The 25669-nt window shown below is 46.8% G+C and overlaps 1 protein-coding gene across 1 annotated transcript in view; it reads right to left on the minus strand.

Annotated features, from left to right (window-relative positions):
• The window catches only part of LOC310796483 (contactin-associated protein-like 2), a gene marked incomplete at both ends in the record, with an annotated part of 775066 nt that overhangs the window by 125633 nt on the left and 623764 nt on the right, over positions 1-25669 (minus strand). Inside the window, one exon of the mRNA XM_083658673.1 lies at positions 7115-7285. Within this exon, the coding sequence (XP_083514799.1) occupies positions 7115-7285 (171 nt within the window). The remainder of the gene's footprint in view (positions 1-7114; positions 7286-25669) is intronic.

Genomic DNA, 25669 nt, shown 5'->3' on the forward strand with positions numbered 1-25669 from the left:
TCTTGGCTGCTGAGGTGCTTCTCTAGGCTACATTATTATGATGTGATTTGGGAGTTTTACAGTCAAATACATAAACATTAATCTACATTAATCAATATAGTGCACATGAGAGGAAAGTAAACAACTCTCATTATGCTCAACCAATCCTGGAAAAATGCATTCTTCAATAGGCTACTAATGCATTAACAGACAAAAAGTTAAGTAAAAAAAAGTGTTCGCAGAGAAAGTAAATATTTTTAACCAAATAGCCTATATGTTTCTCAAATATAGGCTACCCATTTAGTTAGGAGTTTATAGCTGAAAAGCTATCTATTAGTTAATTGTTAATTAAGCACTACAAGCTTTAAGTAGCCTATCAATCTAAATGCTTTCTTGAAACAATCTAAGTTATGATTTACTACCACTGGCGCCCCACCCCGCCCTCGGCCCTGGTGGTCGTGTGGCCCCGAGGAGCGGCGGGGCCCCTGCTGCGGGGGCGTCCTTTATTTTTCTACATGAAAGGTGGCAACCCTACGAATGCATGACGTTCACATAAAAATATACATGTAACATCTTACCGAGAGGGAGAGAGAGCAGCCATCGCTAACAGCAAAGCTAAGTAACTAGCGGATCAGAAAACAATGTACACAGCCATGTGATTAATGAGAAAGTCGGTAAAAGAAGGAGAGAGCTGCGAGTGCTTATGCATAACTAGTGCATGTTTAAGTGTACAGCGGGTAATGAGAATATAGCGAGGTTAACCGTGTTGCACCTCCAGCTGCACCTCCAGGCTAGTGTCCTCTAGAGAGAGAGTGGCGTCAGCGGAGGACCAAAATGCAAGACTCATTAGCCAATGAACAGCCAGGAATGGGTCTCGCGCTACTTTTGCATGCTAAAATAAAGCTGATAATGTACAATTTGATTCAAGGGGGAAAAACCGCTTTCAGAGTACAACACAAATTGTCTATTTTACTGAAACACGAAAGTGCTGCTTAATCCAGGACCTTACTTCCTGGAACTCTTGAGAGTAAAAAACTGGTCCATTGGCATGAATGGAGATGTCGGGACTCTTCTATCTAGATGGCTCTGCTCCAGGCTAGCCAGCCAGTCATGACGCCTTCAGGGTGCCTCAAAAAAGTTTGCACGTAACCTCGTATCCCCAGCATCCCCAGGCTCCCTGTTTGAGACAGGCAAATGTCTCAAACATAGACTGATATCACTGGATGTTGTGAAGAGTACATGGCTATATAATTTGTAAAGATTTTATTATAAAAAAAGATATGCTGTATTCTGTTCTTAAAATGTTTTATACTTTTTTTGAAAGATAATTTTATTTAGAATTGTTTTATTTATTTTTAATATATTTCATGTTTTTTTTTTTAAGTTTAGTTGTGTTTCTGATTTATTAGGTCTTGAGTATTGAATCAGTATCGAGTATCTTATCGATATCGAGTATCGTGATACTAAACTTGGTATCGGTATCAAAGTCCAAATTTTGGTATCGTGACAACACTAGTCTGTGATACCGTGAAACCGTGGTCTTTTTGTCCAAGGTTATCATACCGTCAAAAACTCATACCGGCACAACCCTAGATATCATTTGTTTATTATATCGCAATCGCAAATCGCAATATTGTCCACAATAATCGCAATCGCGCCTTTTCCCCAAATCGTGCAGCACTACTATCTTCTCTCCCGCGCTGTGCACCCATACCAAACTAGATATTTACTGTATGTGTGTGTTTGTGTGTGTACGTTTGAAAGACAAACACCAGCCCCCTTTGGCCAACATCACTTTGCATGTATAGTGTCAGCCTACAGTGTTTTTCTTGCTAGGATATACTGTATGTGTGCAGTATCTGTGCGACATTGTACACAACCTAGTTTAGCTGCAGGAAAGAAAAGGCAAAGAAGAGGCAAAGAAGAGACAAAGCTGATGGTGCTATTAGGTCACTGAAACCAGCTTCCATAATGTCATTATTACAGTATTTTTTTCTGATTTCCCCCTGCTGCCCCGGTTGGTGCTCCACCCCCTCTGCCGATCTGGGGACACATGCACAGTTGCCAGCCGCTTCTTTTCACCCGACAGCGGAGCTCCACTGGCAGGACATGTAGCATGTGGGAGGATCACGCTATTCCCACCAGTTCCCTTCCGCCCCGAACAGGCCGACCAGAGGAGGCGCTAGTGCAGCCACCAGGACACACACCCTCAATCCGACTTCCCACCCACAGACACCAGCCAATCGTGCCTGTATGGACGCCCGACCAAGCCGGAGGTAACACGGGGACACAAACCTGTGACACTCGTGTTGGTAGGCAGGGAATCGCTTACATAATGTCATTGACTGTAATGGCTCTGGAGAGTACTTTGGCTCAAAATAGCGTCTGTTGAGTTTGTGTCTAGCAGGTCTTCTGGAACCAAATGTTCACATCACTTTGAATTACAATGAAATGCAATTATCCATCTATCACTGACAGCCATTCCACGGCAATAGCCCACTTCACAATGCGATTATCCATGATTAAATTGAAGGCCAAGATAAGAACACAAGTAGGAAAGCGAGAAGTCAGAGGGGCTATGTTAAGTAGTTACTGACATCACTTATTCTGAAGGAGTGGAAGTCCCACTCTCCATCTTCTTTTCAGCTGTGGCTGGCGGACATGGTTTTCGGTTATGCGTATGGAGAGACTCAGGTTCCTGAGGACCAACTCACTTACGAAGTTTTCAACTATTTGGGACCCGCTCCTACTCCTCCTACTTTGACGAGGTTAGAAACAACGAGTAACTCGCCCAGCTCATTTCTCATGGACTCCTTGCATGGGATTTCATGTACAGCATCTCTTTACATTACATTACATTACGTCATTTGGCAGACGCTTTTATCCAAAGCGACTTACAGTAACACACTTTTTGTCAGCAATAGAGCAATCAACTATGGAGCACAGTCTATGACAACTACAAATCCTGAAGGAACAGTGGTACGAGTTTTAGTTTAGGGATTTTTTTTTTTTTTTTTTTTTTTTTTTTTTTTAATATTAAATAAAGAGAGAGAAAGAAGAGAGAGAAAGAAGTTAGATCAAGAGGGGCCCAGGTGGAGCCTGAAAAGGTGAGTCTTTAGTCTTTTCCGAAAGATCGGCAGTGATTCAGCGGTCCTGACCGAAGGTGGCAGCTCGTTCCACCATTGGGGTGCCAGGGAGGAGAAGAGTCGAGATCGGGATGAGCGACTTTTGAGCGCCCGTAGCGAAGGAGGAGCGAGGCGCCCTGCACTGGTAGAGGAGCGAAGGGAGCGGTGAGAGGTTTGGAACCTGACCATAGATTGCAGGTACAGGGGAGCTGACTGGTGTACTGCCCTGTAGGCCAGTACCAGTGTCTTGAATTTGATGCGAGCTGAGATGGGAAGCCAGTGGAGGTCCCGGAAGAGGGGAGTGACATGAGAGAATTTGGGTTGGTTGAATACCAGACGGGCAGCAGCGTTCTGAATGAGCTGAAGCGGTCGGATGTCGGTGGCAGGTAGGCCAGCCAGGAGCACGTTGCAGTAGTCCAGGCGAGGGACGATAAGTGACTGGACCAGGAGTTGAGTCGCTTCTCTTGTGAGGAAGGGACGGATTTTGCGGATGTTGTAGAGGGAGAACCTACAGGAGCGTGCTGTCGCAGCTATGTTGGCAGAGCAAGACAGCTGGTTGTCGAGGATCACCCCAAGGTTCTTAGCTGTTTGGGAGGGCAGTACAGTGGTGTTTTCGATGGAGATGGAGAGATCTGTGAGAGGACAGTCTTTCCCTGGGAGGAAGAGTAGCTCTGTCTTACCAAGGTTGAGCTTGAGGTGGTGGGCAGACATCCAGTCGCCAATGTCCTTGAGACATGCAGAGATGCGAGCCTCGATTTGAGTGTCGGAGGGGGGGAAGGAAAGGAAAAGTTGGGTGTCATCAGCATAGCAGTGATAAGAGAAGCCATGAGAAGAGATCACATAGGCAAGAGATCTGATATAGAGAAGAAAAAGTAAGGGGCCCAGGACTGAGCCCTGGGGGACACCAGTGGTAAGAGGGCAGGATCTGGAGACGGACCCTCTCCATAAGACCTGGTATGAGCGGTTCGAGAGATAGGAAGCAAACCAGGATAGTGCAGAACCTGAAATGCCGAGGTCAGACAGAGTGGAAAGAAGGATTTGGTGATTGACTGTATCGAAGGCAGCAGAGAGGTCAAGGAGGACAAGGACAGAGGAGAGGGATGAGGCCTTAGCAGTGTGAAGGGCCTCTGTGACAGCAAGAAGAGCTGTCTCAGTGGAGTGCGAAGCCTTGAAACCGGACTGCAGAGGGTCCAAGAGGTCATTCTGGGAGAGATAGAGAGAAAGTTGTTCGGACGCTGCTCGTTCAAGGGTTTTGGAAAGGAATGAGAGAAGAGAGACAGGTCTGTAGTTCTGAATAGCAGTAGGGTCAAGGGAGGGTTTCTTAAGCAGAGGCTTGACTCTTGCAGCCTTTAGATCAGGCGGAACAAGACCAGAGGACAGAGAGGAGTTTATGAAGGTAGTGAGGAAGGGAGATATGTCAGGTGAGATGGTTTGGAGGAGAGAGGAAGGGATGGGATCGAGGGGGCAGTAAGTGGCTCGGTTTGAGCTGATGAGTTCAAGCACCTCATCGGGAGAGAGGGGGGAGAAGGAAGGAAATCCAGGGACCGCGGGCCGAGGAGCAGGATTGGAGTTGGGAGTGTTAGTGAGGGTGCTTGGAGGATGGAAGGAGGAGCTGATGTCATCCACCTTTTTAGTAAAGAAGGTTACAAAATCGTCAGCAGAGAGGGAGGAGGGAGGGGGGGGGCGGGGGAGGGTTGAGGAGCGTAGAGAAGGTGGAGAACATTTTACTGGGGTTGGATGCAGAGGACTGGATTTCAGAGATGAAGAAGGAGGTTTTTGCTTTGGAGACAGCAGAGGTGAAGTTGGAGTGAATAAGATGGTAGGAAGAGAGGTCTTCAGGGTGGTGTGATTTTCTCCATTTTCTCTCAGCTGCCCGAAGCTCTGTTCGATGAGTTCGCAGAGTTTCGGTTAGCCAGGGAGCAGGGGGAGAGGATCGGGCAGGTTTAGTGGTGAGAGGGCAGAGAGAATCAAGAGCAGAGGAGAGAGAGGATAGAAGAGTGGTGGAAGCCTTGTCAGCGGACAGGAGAGCAAACTGCTCGGCTGAGGGAAGCAAGGAGAGGACGGTAGAAGAGAGGGAGTCAGGTGAGAGAGTTTTTAGGTGGCGTCGGGTGGTGATAGAGTGAGGGGGTGATGGGAGGGAGGAGGGGATGGGGATGGGAAGAGAGAAGGTGATAAAGTGGTGGTCAGATACAGGAAGAGGGGTCACAGTGAGGTTAAAGGTGGAGCAGGATCTGGTGAAGACCAGGTCAAGCACATTTCCTGCTTTGTGAGTAGGAGGAGATTGAGAGAGGTAGAGGTCAAAGGATGAGAAGAAGTTAAGGAAAGGGAGAGAATTTAAGGTTACTGGCTGGATGTTGAAATCACCCAGCAGGATGAGTGGAGTACCATCCTCAGGAACGAAAGAGAGAAGGGTGTCCAGCTCGTCCAGAAAGTCGCCTAGTGGACCAGGCGGGCGGTAGATTACCACATCTCTTGTAAGCACTTATGCACCTTATGCGGCTGGTAGCATCATATGTAATGTTGGTATGTTTGTGTGTGTGTGTGTGTGTGTGTGTGTGTGTGTGTGTCTGAGTTTGTTTTGCTTTTGTCTGTTCTAAAAATGTAAAAATGAAAACAAAATATTTAAAAGTAGTTACTGACATCACACACATCACACAAGACATCCTGCTTAGGCTTATAAAGGGCTATGGGGGGGTCTGGAAGACACATAGACACGCACACACACACACACACACACACACACACACACACACACACACACACACACACACACAGCGCCCCTTGAATGTCTCCCCACAACTATTTCAAACTTAACTTATTATTTCGCTGCCAAGCGGATCGCTTGAAAATAGGAAAATGTGCTGGAGCTGTAAAGCAATGCGAAGCAATGTGTGTACTTAGAGTGACACTGTGGTGATTCTGCATTCATTCATAAATAGGGACAATACATTTTAATTTTCTTTCCGCAACACACTGTGGACTGAAGACAGCCCCCGTCCATACGTCAGAACACACCGTGTACTGAGGACAGCCCCCGTCCATACGTCAGAACACACCATGGACTGAGGACAGCCCCCGTCCATACGTCAACACACCGTGGACTGAGGACAGCCCCCGTCTATACGTCAGAACACACCGTGGACTGAAGACAGCCCCCGTCCATACGTCAACACACCGTGGACTGAGGACAGCCCCCGTCTATACGTCAGAACACACCGTGGACTGAGGACAGCCCCCGTCCATACGTCAACACACCGTGGACTGAGGACAGCCCCCGTCCATACGTCAGAACACACCGTGGACTGAGGACAGCCCCCGTCCATACGTCAGAACACACCGTGGACTTAAGACAGCCCCCGTCCATACGTCAGAACACACCGTGGACTGAAGACAGCCCCCGTCCATACGTCAGAACACACCGTGGACTGAAGACAGCCCCCGTCCATATGTCAGAACACACCGTGGACTTAAGACAGCCCCCGTCCATACGTCAGAACTAGGCAAGCTGCTGGGAGTTGGTGGTTGGTGTCTCTCCCTGCGGAGAGCCCATGGCGGCTCTGGCTGAGGCCAAGCAACAACTTGCCAGCCTCTCCACACAGCCTCAGCTGCTCAAGTTAAATTAACTGGATGGAGGTTAACACAATAATAACTGTGTTCAAACCAGGACCGCTGAAGACAGGGGCGTCTTGAAAGTTTTCTCAAATGTCCCCCCTCCCCGCCACTCGAACACCATTTTGGTGTGTGTGTGTGTGTGTGTGTGTGTGTGTGTGTGTGTGTGTGCGTGTGCGTGTGCGTGTGTGTCTATGTATACTATGTGTGTTGACAGGTTGCACCCAGTGCTCATCATCGCATGGCTATCTAGACTGCTGGATTAAACCTCACACAGAAAAGGGAGAGAGAGAGGCAGAGAGAGAGTGCAACATTACTCACACACACACACACACACACACACACACACACACACACACAAACACACAAAATAATTTTTAGACACACGTGACACGTCTTACATTTGAGCTCCAAGCGTATGAAGTCGGTGTTGCCGAGGTTCTCCAGGAAGACCCCGTAGGGGGCGCTGGTCTTGAAATAGAAGGAGATGTCAGCACTGATCTCGCCCTGGAAGGTGGCAAAGTGCAGGTAGGAGGACGGGGTGGTGAAGGAAGCAGCGTTCCAGTAGTTGCCTGGGGGAAAACAACAACACATAGAAACCAATCACAGTTCTGAACAACAGTGCTTAGCTGCAGCCTTTTGCTCCATTAGCACTGCATCAAACACTAGAACCCGTTGTGATCTGATAAGCATAAAAATAAATTCATTTATACGAAGGGATTCATTTCAAATGCATCCATTTTCCTTTCATTCCAAAAAGCTATTACAGTATACAGTATCTACTTTGGATAAACATCGTTATCTCATGTCCGTTGTTTAATCAGATTCATTGAATATCTACATTGTAAAAATGACGTCATCCTTTCAATGCTATTTTCTTAATGTAACCATCATTTCTGGTAACTTGGATAATATTGAACAGTGAGCTCATCATATAAAGATGAGGCCTAGAAGGAGACTGTGAGACTTTGTAAATGGGGACGTGTGAAGGTGTGAAGGTGTGAAGGGAGGATTTTAGCAGGACAACTTTTCTAATGACTTTTGAATGAAGGCAAATGAGCAGCTGCTAATGAAGACAAAGGACTAAGCAGCTGCTGATGAATTATCAGACTGTGGTTGATGAAGTGACTTTTCGGCTCTCCTCCCCACATCTGTGTGTGTGTGTGTGTGTGTGTGGGGGGGGGGGTGTCTCTGTCTCTCTGTGTATCACTCTCTCTCTTCCAATGTCTCTGTGTGTGTGTGTGTGTGTGGGGGGGGGGGGGGGCTGTCTCTCTCTCTGTCCATGTCTCTGTCTCTCTGCCCCCTCAAGCTTGACAAAGAGGAGGAGAAAGTTAGGAGAGGAGAGCGTGAAGAAGATGGGGAGGAGAAGAGGAAAGAGGTGGACAGGCGAGGATGAGAAGAGAGAATGGAGGAGAGAGGTCAGTGAAGGGGAGAGGAAGGTCAGAGAGAGGTTAGAGAGGAGGAGCTGCAGGCGTATGGAGGGGAGGAAGAGGAGGAGAGCAGTATAGAGTGAGGTACATGTAGAGGAGAAGCTGCATGCGTATGGAGGGCAGGGGGAGGAAGAGGAGGAGGGCAGTGATGGTAGAGTGAGGTACATGTAGAGGAGGAGCTGCAGGCGTATAGAGGGCAGGGGGAGGAAGAGGAGGAGGGCAGTGATGGTAGAGTGAGGTACATGTAGAGGAGGAGCTGCAGATGTATGGAGGGCAGGGGGAGGAAGAGCAGGAGGGCAGTGATGGTAGAGTGATGTACATGTAGAGGAGGAGCTGCAGACATATGGAGGGCAGGGGGAGGAAGAGGAGGAGGGCAGTGATGGTAGAGTGAGGTACATGTAGAGGAGGAGCTGCAGATGTATGGAGGGCAGGGGGAGGAAGAGGAGGAGAGCAGTGATGGTAGAGTGAGGTACATGTAGAGGAGGACCTGCAGACGGATGGAGGGCAGGGGGAGGAAGAGGAGGAGAGCAGTGATGGTAGAGTGAGGTACATGTAGAGGCGCAGGCGTATGGAGGGCAGGGGGAGGAAGAGGAGGAGGGCAGTGATGGTAGAGTGAGGTACATGTAGAGGAGGAGCTGCAGACGTATGGAGGGCAGGGGGAGGAGGAGGAGGAGAGCAGTGATGGTAGAGTGAGGTACATGTAGAGGAGGAGCTGCAGGCGTATGGAGGGCAGGGGGAGGAGGAGGAGGAGGGCAGTGATGGTAGAGTGAGGTACATGTAGAGGAGGAGCTGCAGGCGTATGGAGGGCAGGGGGAGGAAGAGGAGGAGAGCAGTGATGGTAGAGTGATGTACATGTGGAGGAGGAGCTGCAGATGTATGGAGGGCAGGGGGAGGAGGAGGAGGAGGGCAGTGATGGTAGAGTGAGGTACATGTAGAGGAGGAGCTGCAGGCGTATGGAGGGCAGGGGGAGGAGGAGGAGGAGGGCAGTGATGGTAGAGTGAGGTACATGTAGAGGAGGAGCTGCAGACGTATGGAGGGCAGGGGGAGGAGGAGGAGGAGGGCAGTGATGGTAGAGTGAGGTACATGTAGAGGAGGAGCTGCAGACGTATGGAGGGCAGGGGGAGGAAGAGGAGGAGAGCAGTGATGGTAGAGTGAGGTACATGTAGAGGAGTAGCTGCAGGCGTATGGAGGACAGGGGGAGGAAGAGGAGGAGGGCAGTGATGGTAGAGTGAGGTACATGTAGAGGAGGAGCTGCAGGCGTATGGAGGGAAGGGGGAGGAAGAGGAGGAGGGCAGTGATGGTAGAGAGAGATACATGTAGAGGAGGAGCTGCAGGCGTATGGAGGGCAGGGGGAGGAAGAGGAGGAGGGCAGTGATGGTAGAGTGAGGTACATGTAGAGGAGGAGCTGCAGGTGTATGGAGGGCAGGGGAAGAATAGGAGGAGGGCAGGGATGGTAGAGTGATGGTAGAGTGAGGTACATGTAGAGGAGGAGAGAGAAGGCTGACGTGGGATCAGCTGTGATGCTTCTGAGGATTTAACCTCAGAGCCTAACACAATAAATAACACTGAGGCACTGAGGAGAAGCATACGTGTGTGTGTGTATGTGTGTGTAGGTGTGTCTGAATGTACGTATATGGATGCACCTGCATGTGTTTGTGTTTGTCTCCATGCGTAGGCTACTTGTGTGAGCATATGCCCTAAACTATACAGGTGTCCATGCATGTGTGTGTGTGTGTGCATGCGTGCATTTGTGTGGGTCTCCTGGTTCACTGTGATAAGCTCTCCCCAGTGACAGCACTGGGCTCCTCCCCTCTCCCCCCTGCTTCACATCCTGTCACCAGGGGCAAGGGCAGATAGCAGCCACACACACACACACACACACACACACACACACACACACACACACACACACACACACACACACACACACACACACACACACACACACACACACACACACACACACACACACACACACACACACACAGATACAGCCTCTGTGATTAGTGTGTTTGAAGTTGGAATACTGCTCTATTCTCAACGGGAGGCACAGCCAATTATTGACTAGGGTTAATTCATGACTACACACTAACACAAAAGATGCCCACAGGGGCCACAAACACACACGCGCACACACACACACACACACACACACACACACACACACACACACACACACACACACAAACGGTAAAAGATTTGCCAGTGCTGTTCATGAAATGGTGAAATCGTGTGTGTGTGTGTGTGTGTGTGTGTGTGTGTGTGTGTGTGTGTGTGTGTGTGTGTGTGTGTGTGTGTGTGTGTGTGTGTGTGATTGTGTGCATTTTCTCTTCATAAGGTCCCTGGAGGTTTTCTCCTAGCTACAGATGAAACATCACAGTAAAGACAGGAAATGGAATTCTATAAGGAGGTTTGCTTGCTTGACCCTCTCAGACAGCAGACTCCACCTCCACTGCCTGACACAAAGAAAGCTGCACCTTGTTCAGGAGCTCAAAGGCAAATCATGATGATTTTATAAGGGACCACAAAGATAACATGATTGAATCGTGCTGAAATGCTGGGTCAAGGCGGATTCAAAAACACTTAAGTATGCTTTGAATGAACACAACACAAATGTGCTCAGCCTATTTGGAATCTTGAATGGTTAGCAGTCTTTATACCAATCTGTAATATCAACATGACATATTGACACACAAAGTGCAGGTAAAGAACTAAACAACTATGTGTACATTTGACTACTACATTAACACATTGAGTGCCAGCGACGCCATATGGCGTCAAGAGAAATTTACCGTAGGCTGCCAGCGACGCCAAATGGCGTCAATAACTCCAAATTCATATTTTGACGGGGGAATGTCGATCTAAGCCTCTTACATCGCCTCTTACAATATGGGAGCTATTGAATGTGTCTAACCTATTTTACAGAACCCTTAGGTGGCGACAGTGCCCTCCCGATTAGACAAAGGCCAGGAGAAAAGAGAGAAGAAGTCATGAGGAAACGGAAATCGCCATTGATATGCTTGAAGCATAACGTCGTTAGCTGTGCCTGTGAACAGCAGTCATCTGCTGCCACAATTGAGCCCCATCCGTGTCCGCTGCGATAGTCCATCCATATGATTTAGTTGCCGACACGGCGACACCAGCGTCTTTATGAAAAGTTACATTATTCTCAGCTGGGAGCCGAGGACACGCTGTAAAAAAGCGGGGGGTGCAGGCAGCGGACTTTTCAGTTCAGAGCAAACCGCAGCAGAGCAGAGACACTTGACTCCTCCCACCACGGAGGAGGAGGAGGAGGGGGGTGGGGCACGCAGGGCACTAACAGCATACAACCATTGACAGTACACACACACCCATGCAGCAGCAGGCTCGATGTTTGTTCAACTCAAAGCAGAATTCATTCTGTCGCCTTTCTAACATAAAGATGTGATTATCTCAGAAACTAATTTCAGCATGCTCTTTTCGGTCGAAAACACTCTTTTTCAGAGGGGTGTATTTCCAAAATGGAACGGTTTATAAACACATTTTTTTTTTTTTATGAAACAGAAGGGTTCAAAGTTTCATTGAGGCTATTGGTTGTCCATATAAGAGGAACACAAAAAATGATATGGCTATATTAAAATGCATTGCGGCCTATGTGGCACAGTACAGCAACCTTTTGCCCAAGGGCCGTGGCACTCAAAGTGTTAAGAGCTCTCAGCAAGAGCCTGAGAAGTTGACAAAGGCATGGAAGGCCTCAAGGAGAAATAAGAGAGGAGGTGAGTCCTTCTTCAGAGAGAGAGAGCGTTCAGAAGTGAACGATGCAGCGAGAAGCCAAAGAGGAGAACAGAAAGAAAGAAAGAAAGAAAGAAAGAAAGAAAGAAAGAAAGAAAGAAAGAAAGAAAGAAAGAAAGAAAGAAAGAAAGAGAGGTGACAGAGAGAGAGTGCTGGAGCTAAAACAGCATTAGAGGAAATAACCCCAGAAGCCAAATCACAAACCTGATGGGTCCTGTGCTGTGTGGCTGTGCCAGATCCACAGATGTGATTGTTTGGCACATTTATCACTTGCATATTGAAATGTTTACCAAACCTCTCCCAGCACATAAACCCTGTTCCAGCGCATAAACCTGTCCCAGCGCATAAACCTGTCCCAGCGCATAAACCTGTCCCAGCACATACACCTGTCCCAGCGCATAAACCTGTCCCAGCGCATAAACCTGTCCCAGCACATACACCTGTCTCAGCACATCACGTCTTTACCTGTCCCGGCACATAAACCTGTCCCAGCGCATACACCTGTCTCAGCACATCACGTCTTTACCTGTCCCAGCACATAAACCTGTCCCAGCAGATACACCTGTCCCAGTGCATAAACCTGTCCCAGCGCATAAACCTGTCCCAGCACATAAATCTGTCTCAGCACATCACGTCTTTACCTGTCCCAGCACATACACCTGTCCCAGCACATACACCTGTCCCAGCACATAAACCTGTCCCAGCACATAAACCTGTCCCAGCACATAAACCTGTCCCAGCACATACACCTGTCCCAGCACATACACCTGTCCCAGCACATAAACCTGTCCCAGCACATGCAGGTCTTTACCTGTCCCAGCACATCAACCTGTCCCAGCACATACACCTGTCCCAGCACATAAACCTGTCCCAGCACATCACGTCTTTACCTGTCCCAGCACATGAAGGTCTTTACTTGTCCCAGCACATGCATGTCTTTCCAAACACTATCGATTAACCCCCTGTGTGCAATTCATTGTCTGTTAACACAAAGTTTCCTTTATGGAGCTATATGTAGGTAGGAGACATATTTTCTGAGTGAGATGAGGCACAAATTATTTCCTCCTTTTGATCAGAAACCAGAAAACCATTTAGCAAACCATATGCTTTCAAATGGAATATGGAGTGGTTTTCTTGACAAGCCATTTTCCCTCTGTGATTCCAATGGATAGAATTTCATTTGATCATCATCTGGGTGACCTGGTCTCATGCAGTTCCATGTGGACCATCAGGCTCAGAAACACAGTTAGTTGATTGTTTACTGGAGGACTTTTCTCTAAGTACATTAAAGTCGAAGTGAAGCGGAATGGAATGCAAGAGCGCAAGCGTCGGAGACTGCAACAAATCTTGTCTGAGATGACAGGGTTGAGAGGCGGACCACAAGCCGCACAATCCCGGGTGTCGATGATTTGATTTGACAATTCTGGGGACTGGCTTTGGCATTGGCCAATCATGGCGTGTTCCACCCCAAAATGGAGTGGGATTCAGCGTGTTGTCGTGCTACGCGAGTGGGATCCGCCGAGTACCAGGCAGCCAGCTGCTTCGTGTGGAACGGGCGGACAATCCGATGCATGGATGCTGCCCGCCCGCCTGGAATCTCCGAGGGGCGACCCCTGACAACCAGGCTCTCAAGCGTACGCCATTATCGCTATTGCTGTAAATACGATATTCCTGGAACGCGCGTTTTAACGAGCCAGTTACACTTCTTTGCATTCTTAAGCATTACAGTTTTTTTTATTATGTATATCAACATACAATTGGCCAAGTTAGTAGTTAGTTTATGGGATAGGAATTCTGGCAGATGACAGGCACTAGGCGCCATTTTCTCTTTACTTTACTTTTACTTTACTTTATTGCATTTAGCAGATGCTTTTATCCAAAGCGACTTACAACATATTACAGCATGGCACAGAAAAATACAACAATAAACCAAAAACAGGAGCATAGAATACAACAAATCAATTTTCGGAGGGGCCCAGGTGTAGCCCGAAAAGGTGGGTTTTTAGTCTCCGGCGGAAAATGGCTAACGATTCTTTCTTTTGGAAGATAAAATTATCCTGAAATGAAGATTTGATTGACAGCTGCCATGTCGTGATATGATTGGCTGAAATGGGGTAGAAATTTGATAATACTAGGTGACGTCAGCAAACTGATAGATTGCTGTTATGAATGAAATCTTGAAAAATTTCTCTATCGTTGCAACAGCCTAAAAACTGCGCTTAGTGCCAGGCGCAGCGCAGATGGGTGTGGACCAGCGCACTCGATATTTTGGTGTCGGCGCTACAGGTGGCCTTAAGCATTATAACCACGCCTTTTAAGCATAAAATTATGCACAATCTGCTCATTGGGGAAGTGCAGTAAACGAATCACAAGCTTCCCTTTAAGCGTAGAGGAGAGAGCGATCCAGTCCGGTCAGAAAGCCAAGCGCTCTGCTCCCCCCCTCCCTTTCATCCCTGTCTGTCTGTCTCCATATATAGGCTATTATTCCATATTATTATGCTTCTCAAATCAATCTAACTGCAGTTTAAATACTGCAAGCATGTAAATACGCTACACTATAGCAAGATCAAAGTGAAAAGAATGTTCTAAACGCATTGGCTAGAAAAATATAGCCTATCCCTATGTCATGATGAGATTAGATTGGTGAAAGTTTGTCCAGAATGATATCGTTTTCTCTCCCCTGCTGCACAGGTAGGATGATGCACATAATTATAGCCTACATTATGTAAAGTCATTGCATAAATGTGTTTTTATTGTAAAAGAAAATGTGAAGTAAGTCGTCTTATTGGAGCGACATCACAGTAGGAAGTCACAGTAGAACCGTGTTACGGCTGTCACTCATCTCCTAAATTACGTTAAATCTGCGAGGGATATATATACCACCATGATGACATATGTTTCGCATAGGGTTGTGTTTTGATTTCGAGATTTTATTTTGTCCAATATTGAAATGTTCTACAATAGCATGTTGTGTTAACATTACACATTATTTCTATCTACCTTTCTATCTATTTAGGCTCATTTGGTTGCTATTTATTATCGAAATGTATTAGCCCAATGCATGCTGGGAGATTTCACATGTGTGGCTTTGTGCCTGTCTGCTGTCTGATGCGCGAGGGAGTGAGAGAGAGAGAGGGGGGACAGAGAGTGAGATGGCAGAGGAGAGTCCGCGCAATTACGCACAATAAAGCCGTTTTCCCACATGCGTACCGGAAAATTACCTGTAAGTCAATATCGGACATTTCCCTTCACACTTCGGCTCGCGCATGTGGGAATCTATCAGCGAAATTGCCTGTATGTTGGGGGGCGGGGGGAGCTTGTATGTATGTAGAGAAAGCAAATGCACAAAGCGAAATGTGGAAGTAGTTTGCTTTGATGTGCGCGAATGATTAGATGATGCACTTTGAAGAAGTTGGGATCCGTGTCTGAGAGAAATAGTTGCTGGTTCGATGTTTATCCGTTCACCTGCGTCGCGTTGAAGCACTTTTTACAGACTGGCTTCGTTTGATGTGTCCGGGCTTGCCTTGCCTTCGGAAATCAGCACGCCCACACATGAAGCTGACATAGGCTACCGCTCTTATTATCACAAGATCATTTCGCCAGTTTGCTTTAATGTGCGCGAATGATTAGATTATGCCCGCTGGAACATTAAGCAACATGTGTAGGCTACACCTCGCCCATGAGAGAAGGACCGCTGTCGCGGAAAATGACTGGACCCGTTTCCCACTTGGTCTCCCTTAACTCATTCATGGCCAGTTTAGGACTGCCAATATTTAGCACAGGCCAAAGATTTTCATAATTGTTGGTCATCTTTCAAGACCCACAGTAAATTATCTATTAGCACCAAAGTGATTTGCAATACTTCAAAATGAAGATGTACGTCTCTGGGTTCACCAGAAGAAAAAAAAGTGAGCTTTTAGCATGTTCTGTACTCTACTTATAGGCATTTATATACACCCTGTTTTCACCAAAAAGGTCTCTCTGAGAAGAGAAATTGCAGAAAATTGCATTTTTGTAAAGGACACTATCTCAGGCAGAACTTGCTCTCAATTCTTTTATTTTTGAACTGTATTGACATCAGACATGTAAATATTATTCGTTATGACACAAATGACAAAAAAAAAATATATATATATATATATATATATATATATATATATATATATACATATATATATATATATATATATATACATGAAGTGCTTTTTTTACATTCAACAATACAGTTTACTCAGTGTGAGTGAGTGTGAATGTGTGTGTGTGTGCGCAGGGCCCATGTGTGTCTCTTTACATTACATTTCGTCATTTAGCAGACCTAAATGACCGTTCTGACCGTCCTGACCTCATTCTGAGATGTGGGCTCACAATCGGCTCCTCATCTGAAATAAAAGCAACATATCCTCAGTAAACTATATAATCACATTTAGTACAGAGACAGTGTAGTGTACTAGTGTCTCAGTAAACTATACGATCATAGAATGCAGAGATCAGTGTACAGTGGTAGACGGATCAATAAGCGTCTTTTACCGCAACGCGGCGTTAATTCTGTTTGCCGATAGTATGTGGTATCAAAGTGGGACACTAGGGGGCGGCAGTGCACAACTACCTACAGTACAGTATATGCAGCAAGCAGGGAGGCTCTCGCTCTCAGCCTACGAAATCAATCGTGTTTTGTCTCCCCTTGATGATTAAAGTCCCTGGAAACCAAATCCACAAACTAACTATTAAATTAACTATTAAATGTAGGGTCTTATGTGAGTAATTGTGTGCCTCTGAAAAGAGAGAGAATTACTTTCAACCCTAACCCCGAAAATCGACACTTTTCTACAAGGTCTGGATTTCCATTTCCTCATTGAAGAGAGCGGAGCGCGCGGTGCTAAAATGAATGATCTTATCACGTCATAATTATTATTATTATTATTCCTTTGTGTGACATTTGTGCATTCCTGCTGAATATTCTACATGCAGAATAAAATCACTTGCGATGGGGGGTGGAATGTTTCATGTACTCTGCCAACAGTATCCTTTGTGTGTGTATTTGGAAATAACAGCAGTGGCTTGACCGGCGCGCGGCCGCATCCCTTAAAGCAATAGCCTATAATAGAGAGAAGTCTGATCAACCGCATTAAAACTACTGCGCACTCCACGGCAATTCAGCTCCTTTTATTTGTTCCCTCTAGACTATACGAACTAATTTTTATGGCCTTGCTTTATTCGTATTTAGTACAGCTGCAGAGGGCCATCCATAATAATAATAATAATAATATAGGCTAGGCTACCATAAAAACTATAATATATGTTTTATTATAAATATCTGTATTATTATAAATAAAATAAATAACTCCCATAGCCTACACCTTAATCAAGAGGTGAGAGTAGCTACTTTATTTATTTGTCATCTGGTTCTCGGCCACGCTGGCCGCCCGTCATGTCGCTCAGCAGGCACAGCGTGCGCAGAGCCTGCGGTTCTCGTAGGGGAGCAGTGTGTGTGTGTGTGTGTGTGTGTGTGTGTGTGTGTGTGTGTGTGTGTGTATGTGTGCGCGCGCGCGCGCGCCGTGCCCATTGTCTGAAAACATATTTTTATCAAACAATATAGGCCTACTCTGGTTATGTAGGCTCTTTCACACCAGCCTTGAAAGCCACAGATTTTATATATAGCCTATTGTAATATAGGCTACTGTAGGCCTATTCTCATCGGCACTGCCCCCGTTCCTTTATTTACATTTCAATAGGTTGGCCACATGAGACAATAGACAGGTAGGGTCTAATAGGGGTGAAACATTCCACCCTCCATCCCCCTCCCCCAATTCCAGTCTCCAGTGGCAGTGTCCCTGCAGAAGTCACAAGGCTGATGCAGATCGCAAGTTGTGGAAAGGGTTTGGAGGCCTTCAACTTTGCACATGCAGCGGAGCAGTTCAATGCAGTGAAGTCCCGACGCAAATAAATGCTAAACGAAAACGGGCAGAACCGAGCAGCCAGCCACTTTATTAAAAATTTTTTTTACAAGTGATTCTTCATTTATTAGTTTTCAAGTTATTTAATTTCACGTTCTAGAGACATTCTAGGCATGCCAGACAGTGCATGTATTTACTTAGGTGCCCAATAATGCTGCTATAGGCTATTTGTTTAATTTATTGTTGCTTGCTGAGTTTGCACTTTGCAGTTAGGCCAAAGGCCTTTAATAGGCTACATTCAGCAGTCAGACACCTCAGGCTATCATTGAAAATGTTTTTAATTAGGCTACATGAATAAACAAACGTCTTCAGTCAGGGTTCCATAAGTCTCTACTCTTCCTTCATGTTCACTTGTCCGACTATCCCAGAAACTGAGAAAATGTAAACATAAAAATATGCTTCTAAAATATAGAAGGCTAAATAAAATAAGTAACCGACCAGCATATTTATTGTTGTTTTTAACTGAGCAGCCTACTAGCCTGCAGTTTATGTCGCGCCTGACTCCGTGACATGACATGTTTGTGAATGCGCATTCGCAGCAGTGCCAGGCCGGGCAGCCAAACAGCACCGCAACGACTTCATAAAATTTAATCAACCCCCCCCTCCTAATAATAGCCATATAAGACAAATAAAAATGTTACTATAATAAACAGAAATAAAAGAAACAAGCTTGTTTCCGTACAACACTTTATTTGCAAAAACACAACCCAGTGGGACATTGGGAAAACCTTCATCATTTCACACACAAAAATTAAAATAAATTAGCCTGGTAAAATTAACCAGTAGATATTGCTGTGTAAAATAAATACAAAACGAATTATGCAATTATCTTAAATGAATTAAGCTTGTATTAACGAACTTCAGGGATTTAAACAACACAAGCCCACCACACGATCTTATAAACTTAAAGGAATTCGAAATTAAACATTTTGGGCTTGGTTAAAGGCTATAGGCCTTTAGCCATTAGCCTTTTTGCTTCGTTTTACCATTACAGGTTTCTGGCCAAGAATACCAACAGCTTTACCTTTTCGGGCAATAATTTGCTTCGGAGTGGCATTGCAACAATCCCTGCTGTGCTGAACACACGCTCGGATGGTACACTGGTGGCACAAATACACAAATATTTCCCTGCCAAGCCGGCCATGAGTGGAAGCCGTGCCTGGTTATCTTTCCACCAGCACCTGACTCGTCTTCTTCACCCTCCACTCTCACGCGTGCAGCGGGGCCGACTGCTGCCACAATCTCTGCTACCAGCTCAGCTTGGGTATCACTTAGATCGGTGGGATCCATGTTTTCCGCCCGGTATCTTGGGTCCAGAAGAGTTGCTTTCCGCATAATCCTCTGGGTTGAATCATTGTCATATTTCTGCTGCATCTGCTCCAGGATGACTCGCTTCAACACCTGCCCCTGCATGCATCCAGACATGTCCAGACATACACCATCCCCTCCTTCCCTCTCTCTGCTGGATGGCGCTAGTCTTACTTTCAGTTTCAACACCTGCCCCGCATATGACACGAATAAACACGTCGTTGCACGTTCCAATTCTTTCATACTTTTGGTAAATGCGATCAGCGGTATGGGGACCCTGTATGTGATCACAGCCTAACAGAACGGTGTGCCCCTTGAACGTCCCGTCAATGAAACTGGCCACGATGCCCAGGAAGCTGTGCCCTCTCCTATTTGTCCAAATGTCAGCTGACAAGACAAATCCATCACCCTTTTCTAATAGCGCCCGCAGTCCATGTAAATCATTTTGAAAAATGATATATCCAGCTCCCTTTTTCTCGCTGCTGTCACGGTTGGGCAATGAAGAAACTCTCAGATCTCCATTTCTCTTTCTCTGCTTGCTGTTGGTTCGCCTCGCTCTCTATAAATAAAACATATTCAGACGGTCCGAAATTAAATTAACATTACAGGCTACTTTTTGCATGATAGCCTACATTTTTATTTTATTTTAACGCTATATTGGGGCCTATTTAGCTGCCGTAATTACCTTTTGTTTTCTTCCCGGCGCGCCCTATTGTGTCACATTCAACACTTGATCTCAAGGATGCTCACAGATGACACCTGGTGGTCAACGGTGCAACTACACCTCAATTAGTTTTAATGCCGCCGCGCGTCAATACACAGCTTGCGGTAAGGCACGCTTATTGATCCGTCTACCACTGTAGTCTCTCTCACACACACACACACACACACACACACACACACACACACACACACACTCACACACACACACACACACACACACACACTCCTTACCGCGAGATCATCCGGGTCCTGTCGCATTGGAGTCCAGTCTTCCTCGCCCTCACATGGAAAGTGGCCGTGCTGCTTGGCTCTGTGTGAAAGCAATTTCTGTGGCGAGGCTGCTGTTCTCCTCCTCACAAAGTTGTGACTCCGTCTTGTCTCTTTCGGGCTGGCACACAGGAACGGGGTCCAGGGACCAGGATCGATCATGTTGGTCACGGGTTTGACTACCGCGAACAACTGATCCATGTCCGCTGCCCTGCAGCAAGGCGACCAGCTCGTGCAGCGCGCCGAGGGGCGTTTCAATGGCGTTTCTCCTCTCTGCACAAGGAAGCGTTTCTCCGTTTTCTGTTCTTTCCTCCTGCTCAATTTCAAAACAACAGCTGCGGTATGTGTTTGTTCACGTGTTGTCAGCTTGTCTTTGAGGCCAGGGACCTGATACCATGTCACAGGCTGGGGAAGTCTTTGAACTACGCGCTGCACTAATAAAAACAAAAACACGTCAAACACGTCTTTGGCGTGGAGGGCTATTCCTGATAACACGTTAAAGACGTCTTTGGCGATGAATGAGTTAAGAGCATACCGCTCTTCTGACTGGCTCGAAACTGGTCAAATGTCCGCGACGACGGGGTCGCGCTTATGCCGGCACAACGACTTTCCCACATGCAGGCATTAGACCACGTTCCGGTCATTTAGCGGTACAAAGCGCATGTGGGAAAATGGCTTAATAGAACCGGCAAACTTTTTTTCCATCAGTCATCAACCGGCGCACTGAATAGGCCTGGTTTTGAAAAGCGCTAAGCGCTAAATTAACGCCAGGGCGGAAAATATCGTTAGGCCGGTATTTAAGGCCGAAACGCCCATTCTGGCCTATTCTGGCACTGCGCCACACCTCTTTGGCGTAAAGCGCATTTCGGGGCCTAAAATCATGTTGCTATCTTCCCGAGGCAGGCGCAAGGCACGTTATCTTGCGTTTAACGCCAGTTTTTGCACCTAAGGCCTGTGGGAGAATAGGGCCCTTGATGTGAAAAAGTGTGAAAAACTAAAGAAATTAGATTTTTGTGATTTTTTTGGCATACATTATTAAATAGGTGCACTGCATACCCAGGTATTTGAACTAAAATAAAATAAAATAAAAGTCATTTTTGGGTTCAGCTCGACTTTAAGGCTGTTTTTGCTTTTTTTTACACACACACACACACGCACACACACACACACACACACACACACACACACACACACACACACACACACAGACAGAAACTGTAATTACTCTAGATCCCTGACCTTTAACTAATTCCCCGCCAGGGGTTTCTGACCTTCTTCAGTTATTTTCCAGGACCCACAGAATAACCACATTATAATTATAAAGTTATCATCTCAAACATTTTGATCTAAAAAATAATAATTAAAGTCACTATCTATCTGATAGTGAGCCCATTGACACGGTTTGGATCCCACCTGCAAATACCACTCATCGCCATAGGCGTCACCCATGAGAACAAAACTGAAATTACATTACATTACATTACATTACGTCATTTGGCAGACGCTTTTATCCAAAGCGACTTACAATAACACATTTTTGTCAGCAATAGAGCAATCAACTATGCAACACAGTCTATGACAACTACAACCTCTGAAGGAACAGTGGTACAAGTTTAGTTTAGTTTTGTTTTTGTTTTTTTAGAAAGATAGAGAAAGAAGTTAGATCAAGAAGGGCCCAGATGGAGCCTGACCGAAGGTGGAAGCTCGTTCCACCATTGAGGTGCCAGGGACGAGAAGAGTCGAGATCGGGATGAGCGACTTTTGAGCCCCCGAAGCGAGGGAGGGGCGAGGCGTCCTGCACTGGTGGAGGAGCGAAGGGAGCGCTGAGAGGTTTGGAACCTGACCATAGATTGCAGGTACAGGGGAGCTGACTGGTGTACTGCCCTGTAGGCCAGTACCAGTGTCTTGAATTTGATGCGTGCCGAGATGGGAAGCCAGTGGAGGTCTTGGAAGAGGGGAGTGACATGAGAGAATTTGGGTTGGTTGAATACCAGACGGGCTGCAGCGTTCTGAATGAGCTGAAGCGGTCAGATGTCGGTGGCAGGTAGGCCGGCCAGGAGGACGTTGCAGTAGTCCGGGCGAGAGATGATAAGTGACTGGACCAGGAGTTGAGTCGCTTCTCTTGTGAGAAAGGGACGGATTTTGCGGATGTTGTAGAGGGAGAACCTACGGGAGCGTGCTGTTGCAGCTATATGTTGGCTGAGCAAGACAGCTGGTTGTCAAGGATCACCCCAAGGTTTTTAGCTGTTTGGGAGGGAAGTACAGTGGTATTGTCAATGGAGATGGAGAGATCAGCGAGAGCGCAGTCTTTCCCTGGGAGGAAGAGTAGCTCTGTCTTACCAAGGTTGAGCTTGAGGTGGTGGGCAGACATCCAGTCGCCAATGTTTTTGAGGCATGCAGAGATGCGAGCCTCGATTTGAGTGTCGGAGGGAGGGAAGGAAAGGAAAAGCTGGGTGTCATCAGCATAGCAGTGATAAGAAAAGCCATGAGATGAGATCACATGGGCAAGAGATCTGATATAGAGAAGAAAAAGTAAGGGGCCCAGGACTGAGCCCTGGGGGACACCGGTGGTAAGAGGACAGGATCTGGAGAGGGACCCTCTCCATAAGACCTGGTATGAGCGGTTCGAGAGATAGGAAGCAAACCAGGAGTGTGCAGACCCTGAAATGCCGAGGTCAGAAAGAGTGGAAAGAAGGATTTGGTGGTTGACTGTGTCGAGGCAGCAGACAGGTCAAGGAGGACAAGGACAGAGGAGAGGGATGAGGCCTTAGCAGTGTGAAGGGCCTCTGTGACTGCAAGAAGAGCTGTCTCGGTGGAGTGAGAAGCCTTGAAACCGGACTGCAGAGGGTCCAGGAGGTAATTCTGGGAGAGATAGAGAGAAAGTTGTTCGGACGCTGCTCGTTCGAGGGTTTTGGAAAGGAATGAGAGAAGAGAGACAGGTCTGTAGTTCTGAATAGCAGTAGGGTCAAGGGAGGGTTTCTTAAGCAGAGGCTTGACTCTTGCAGTCTTTAGAGCAGGTGAAACAAGACCAGAGGACAGGGAGGAGTTTATGAAGGTAGTGAGGAAGGGAGATATGTCAGGTGAGATGGTTTGGAGGAGAGAGGAAGGGATAGGATCGAGGGGGCAGTAAGTGGCTTTGTTAGAGCTGATGAGTTTAAGCACTTCATCAGGAAAGAGGGGAGAGAAGGAAGGAAATCCAGGGACAGGGGGTCGAGAAGCAGGATTGGAGTGGGGAGTGTTAGTGAGGGTACCTGGAGGATGGAAGCAGGAGCTGATGTCGTCCACCTTTTTAGTAAAGAAGGTTACAAAATCATCAGCAGAGAGGGAGGAGGGAGATGGAGGGGAGGGAGGGTTGAGGAGCGTGGAGAAGGTGGCAAACAGTTTACTGGGGTTGGATGCAGAGGACTGGATTTCAGAGATGAAGAAGGAGGTTTTTGCTTTGGAGACAGCAGAGGTGAAGTTGGAGTGGATAAGGTGGTAGGAAGAGAGATCTTCGGGGTGATGTGATTTTCTCCATTTTCTCTCAGCTGCCCGAAGCTCTGTTCGATAAGTTCGCAGAGATTCGGTCAGCCAAGGAGCCGGGGGAGAGGACCTGGCAGGCTTAGTGGTGAGTGGGCAGAGAGAATCAAGAGTGGAGGAGAGAGAGGATAGAAGAGTGGTGGAAGCCTCGTCAGTGGACAGGAGAGCAAACTGCTCAGGTGAGGGAAGCAAGGAGAGGACGGTAGAAGAGAGGGAGTTAGGTGAGAGAGTTTTTAGGTTGCGTCGGGTGGTGGTAGAGTGAGGGGGTGATTGGAGGGAGGAGGGGAGCGAGATGGGAAGAGAAAAGGTGATAAAGTGGTGGTCGGATACAGGAAGAGGAGTCGCAGTGAGGTTAGAGGTGGAGCAGGATCTGGTGAAGACCAGGTCAAGCACATTCCCAGCTTTGTGAGTAGGAGGAGATTGAGAGAGGTAGAGGTCAAAGGATGAGAAGAAGTTAAGGAAAGGCAAAGATTGTAAGGTTGCTGGCTGGATGTTGAAATCGCCCAGAAGGATGAGTGGAGTACCATCCTCAGGAAAGACAGAGAGAAGGGTGTCCATCGTCCAGAAAGACACCAAGCAGACCAGGCGGGCGGTAGATTACCACAATGTTGAGCTTGATGGGTAGGGATACGGCAACTGCATCGGACTCAAAAGATGAGATAGGCAGATGAGAGAGAGAGGTGACAGTGTAGGTCCATTTGGGAGAGATAAGGAGACCAGTGCCTCCGCCACGGCCAGAGGCTCTGGGGGTGTGCGAGAAGGAGTAAGCAGCAGAGAGAGCAGCGTTTTCCGGAATGATCCAGGTCTCTGTGAGAGCAAGAAAGTGGAGGGATTGAGAAAGTGCATGAGATGAGATGGTCTCAGTTTTCTTCACAGCCGACTGACAGTTCCAGAGACCTCCGGTAATAGTAAAAGGACTAATTGTGCGCTTAGGGCAGGAAAGATTACCGGGGTTACTACATCTGAAGCTGCCGTGTCTACGGCGTCTGTGGTCTGATTAGGTAGATGAGTAGTTAGGAAGGGAGAAGCAGCAAAACCCTATTCTCTGGCCTATCCTCGAAGGACTCCTGCAGAAAGATTCCCTTGTCTTTGTGCCCAGAGGCTTTGTGCCGCTTTACAGCTGCCGCTTTAGACTGACTATGCTAAGAAATACTCGTTCAGCAGGGGCTCAGAGCTCCGCCTACACAATCAATCAATAAAGCACGCCAGGTGTAGCAATCAGAGGGTCGTTGAAAGTGGTCACCTGATACCAGTCAGCTGATTCTTCAACCAAGCTGATTATCAGAGCCCCTAAGACACTTTTCTTTTAAAATACAGCAAAGCTACTAAAACTCAAACTAACTTACCAATTATACCAGCAGAGTAGAGTAGAGTAAAACAGATCAGTACAGCACACTAGACAGCTCAGAGCAGAAACTCAAATGTGTTCTGATAAGCAAGCCAGGTGTAGCACTTTTAAACTAGAGTGACTCCTCCCCACACAGCAATCAGAGGGTCGTTGAAAGTGGTCACCTGATACCAGTCAGCTGATTCTTCAACCAAGCTGATTATCAGAGCCCCTAAGACACTTTTCTTTTAAAATACAGCAAAGCTACTAAAACTCAAACTAACTTACCAATTATACCAGCAGAGTAGAGTAGAGTAAAACAGATCAGTACAGCACACTAGACAGCTCAGAGCAGAAACTCAAATGTGTTCTGATAAGTGAGCCAGGTGTAGCACTTTTAAACTAGAGTGACTCCTCCCCACAAATCTTAAAGATTATCACGTTCACTTTAAACTCAGATTTTTTTTAATAATTGCATAATTATATATATATATATATATATATATATAGTGTTTTTCCTTTAGCGACTTGGAGAAGGTCATATATGCTTTTTATCTTCTCTAGACTTGATTATTGCAACTCACTGTACTCTTGTCTTAATCAGAAACAACTGTCATGCCTACAACTGGTTCAAAACTCAGCTTCTAGGCTTTTAAT

Source organism: Poromitra crassiceps, assembly GCF_964638095.1.
Source record: "Poromitra crassiceps genome assembly, chromosome: 2".
Taxonomy (NCBI): domain Eukaryota; kingdom Metazoa; phylum Chordata; class Actinopteri; order Beryciformes; family Melamphaidae; genus Poromitra; species Poromitra crassiceps.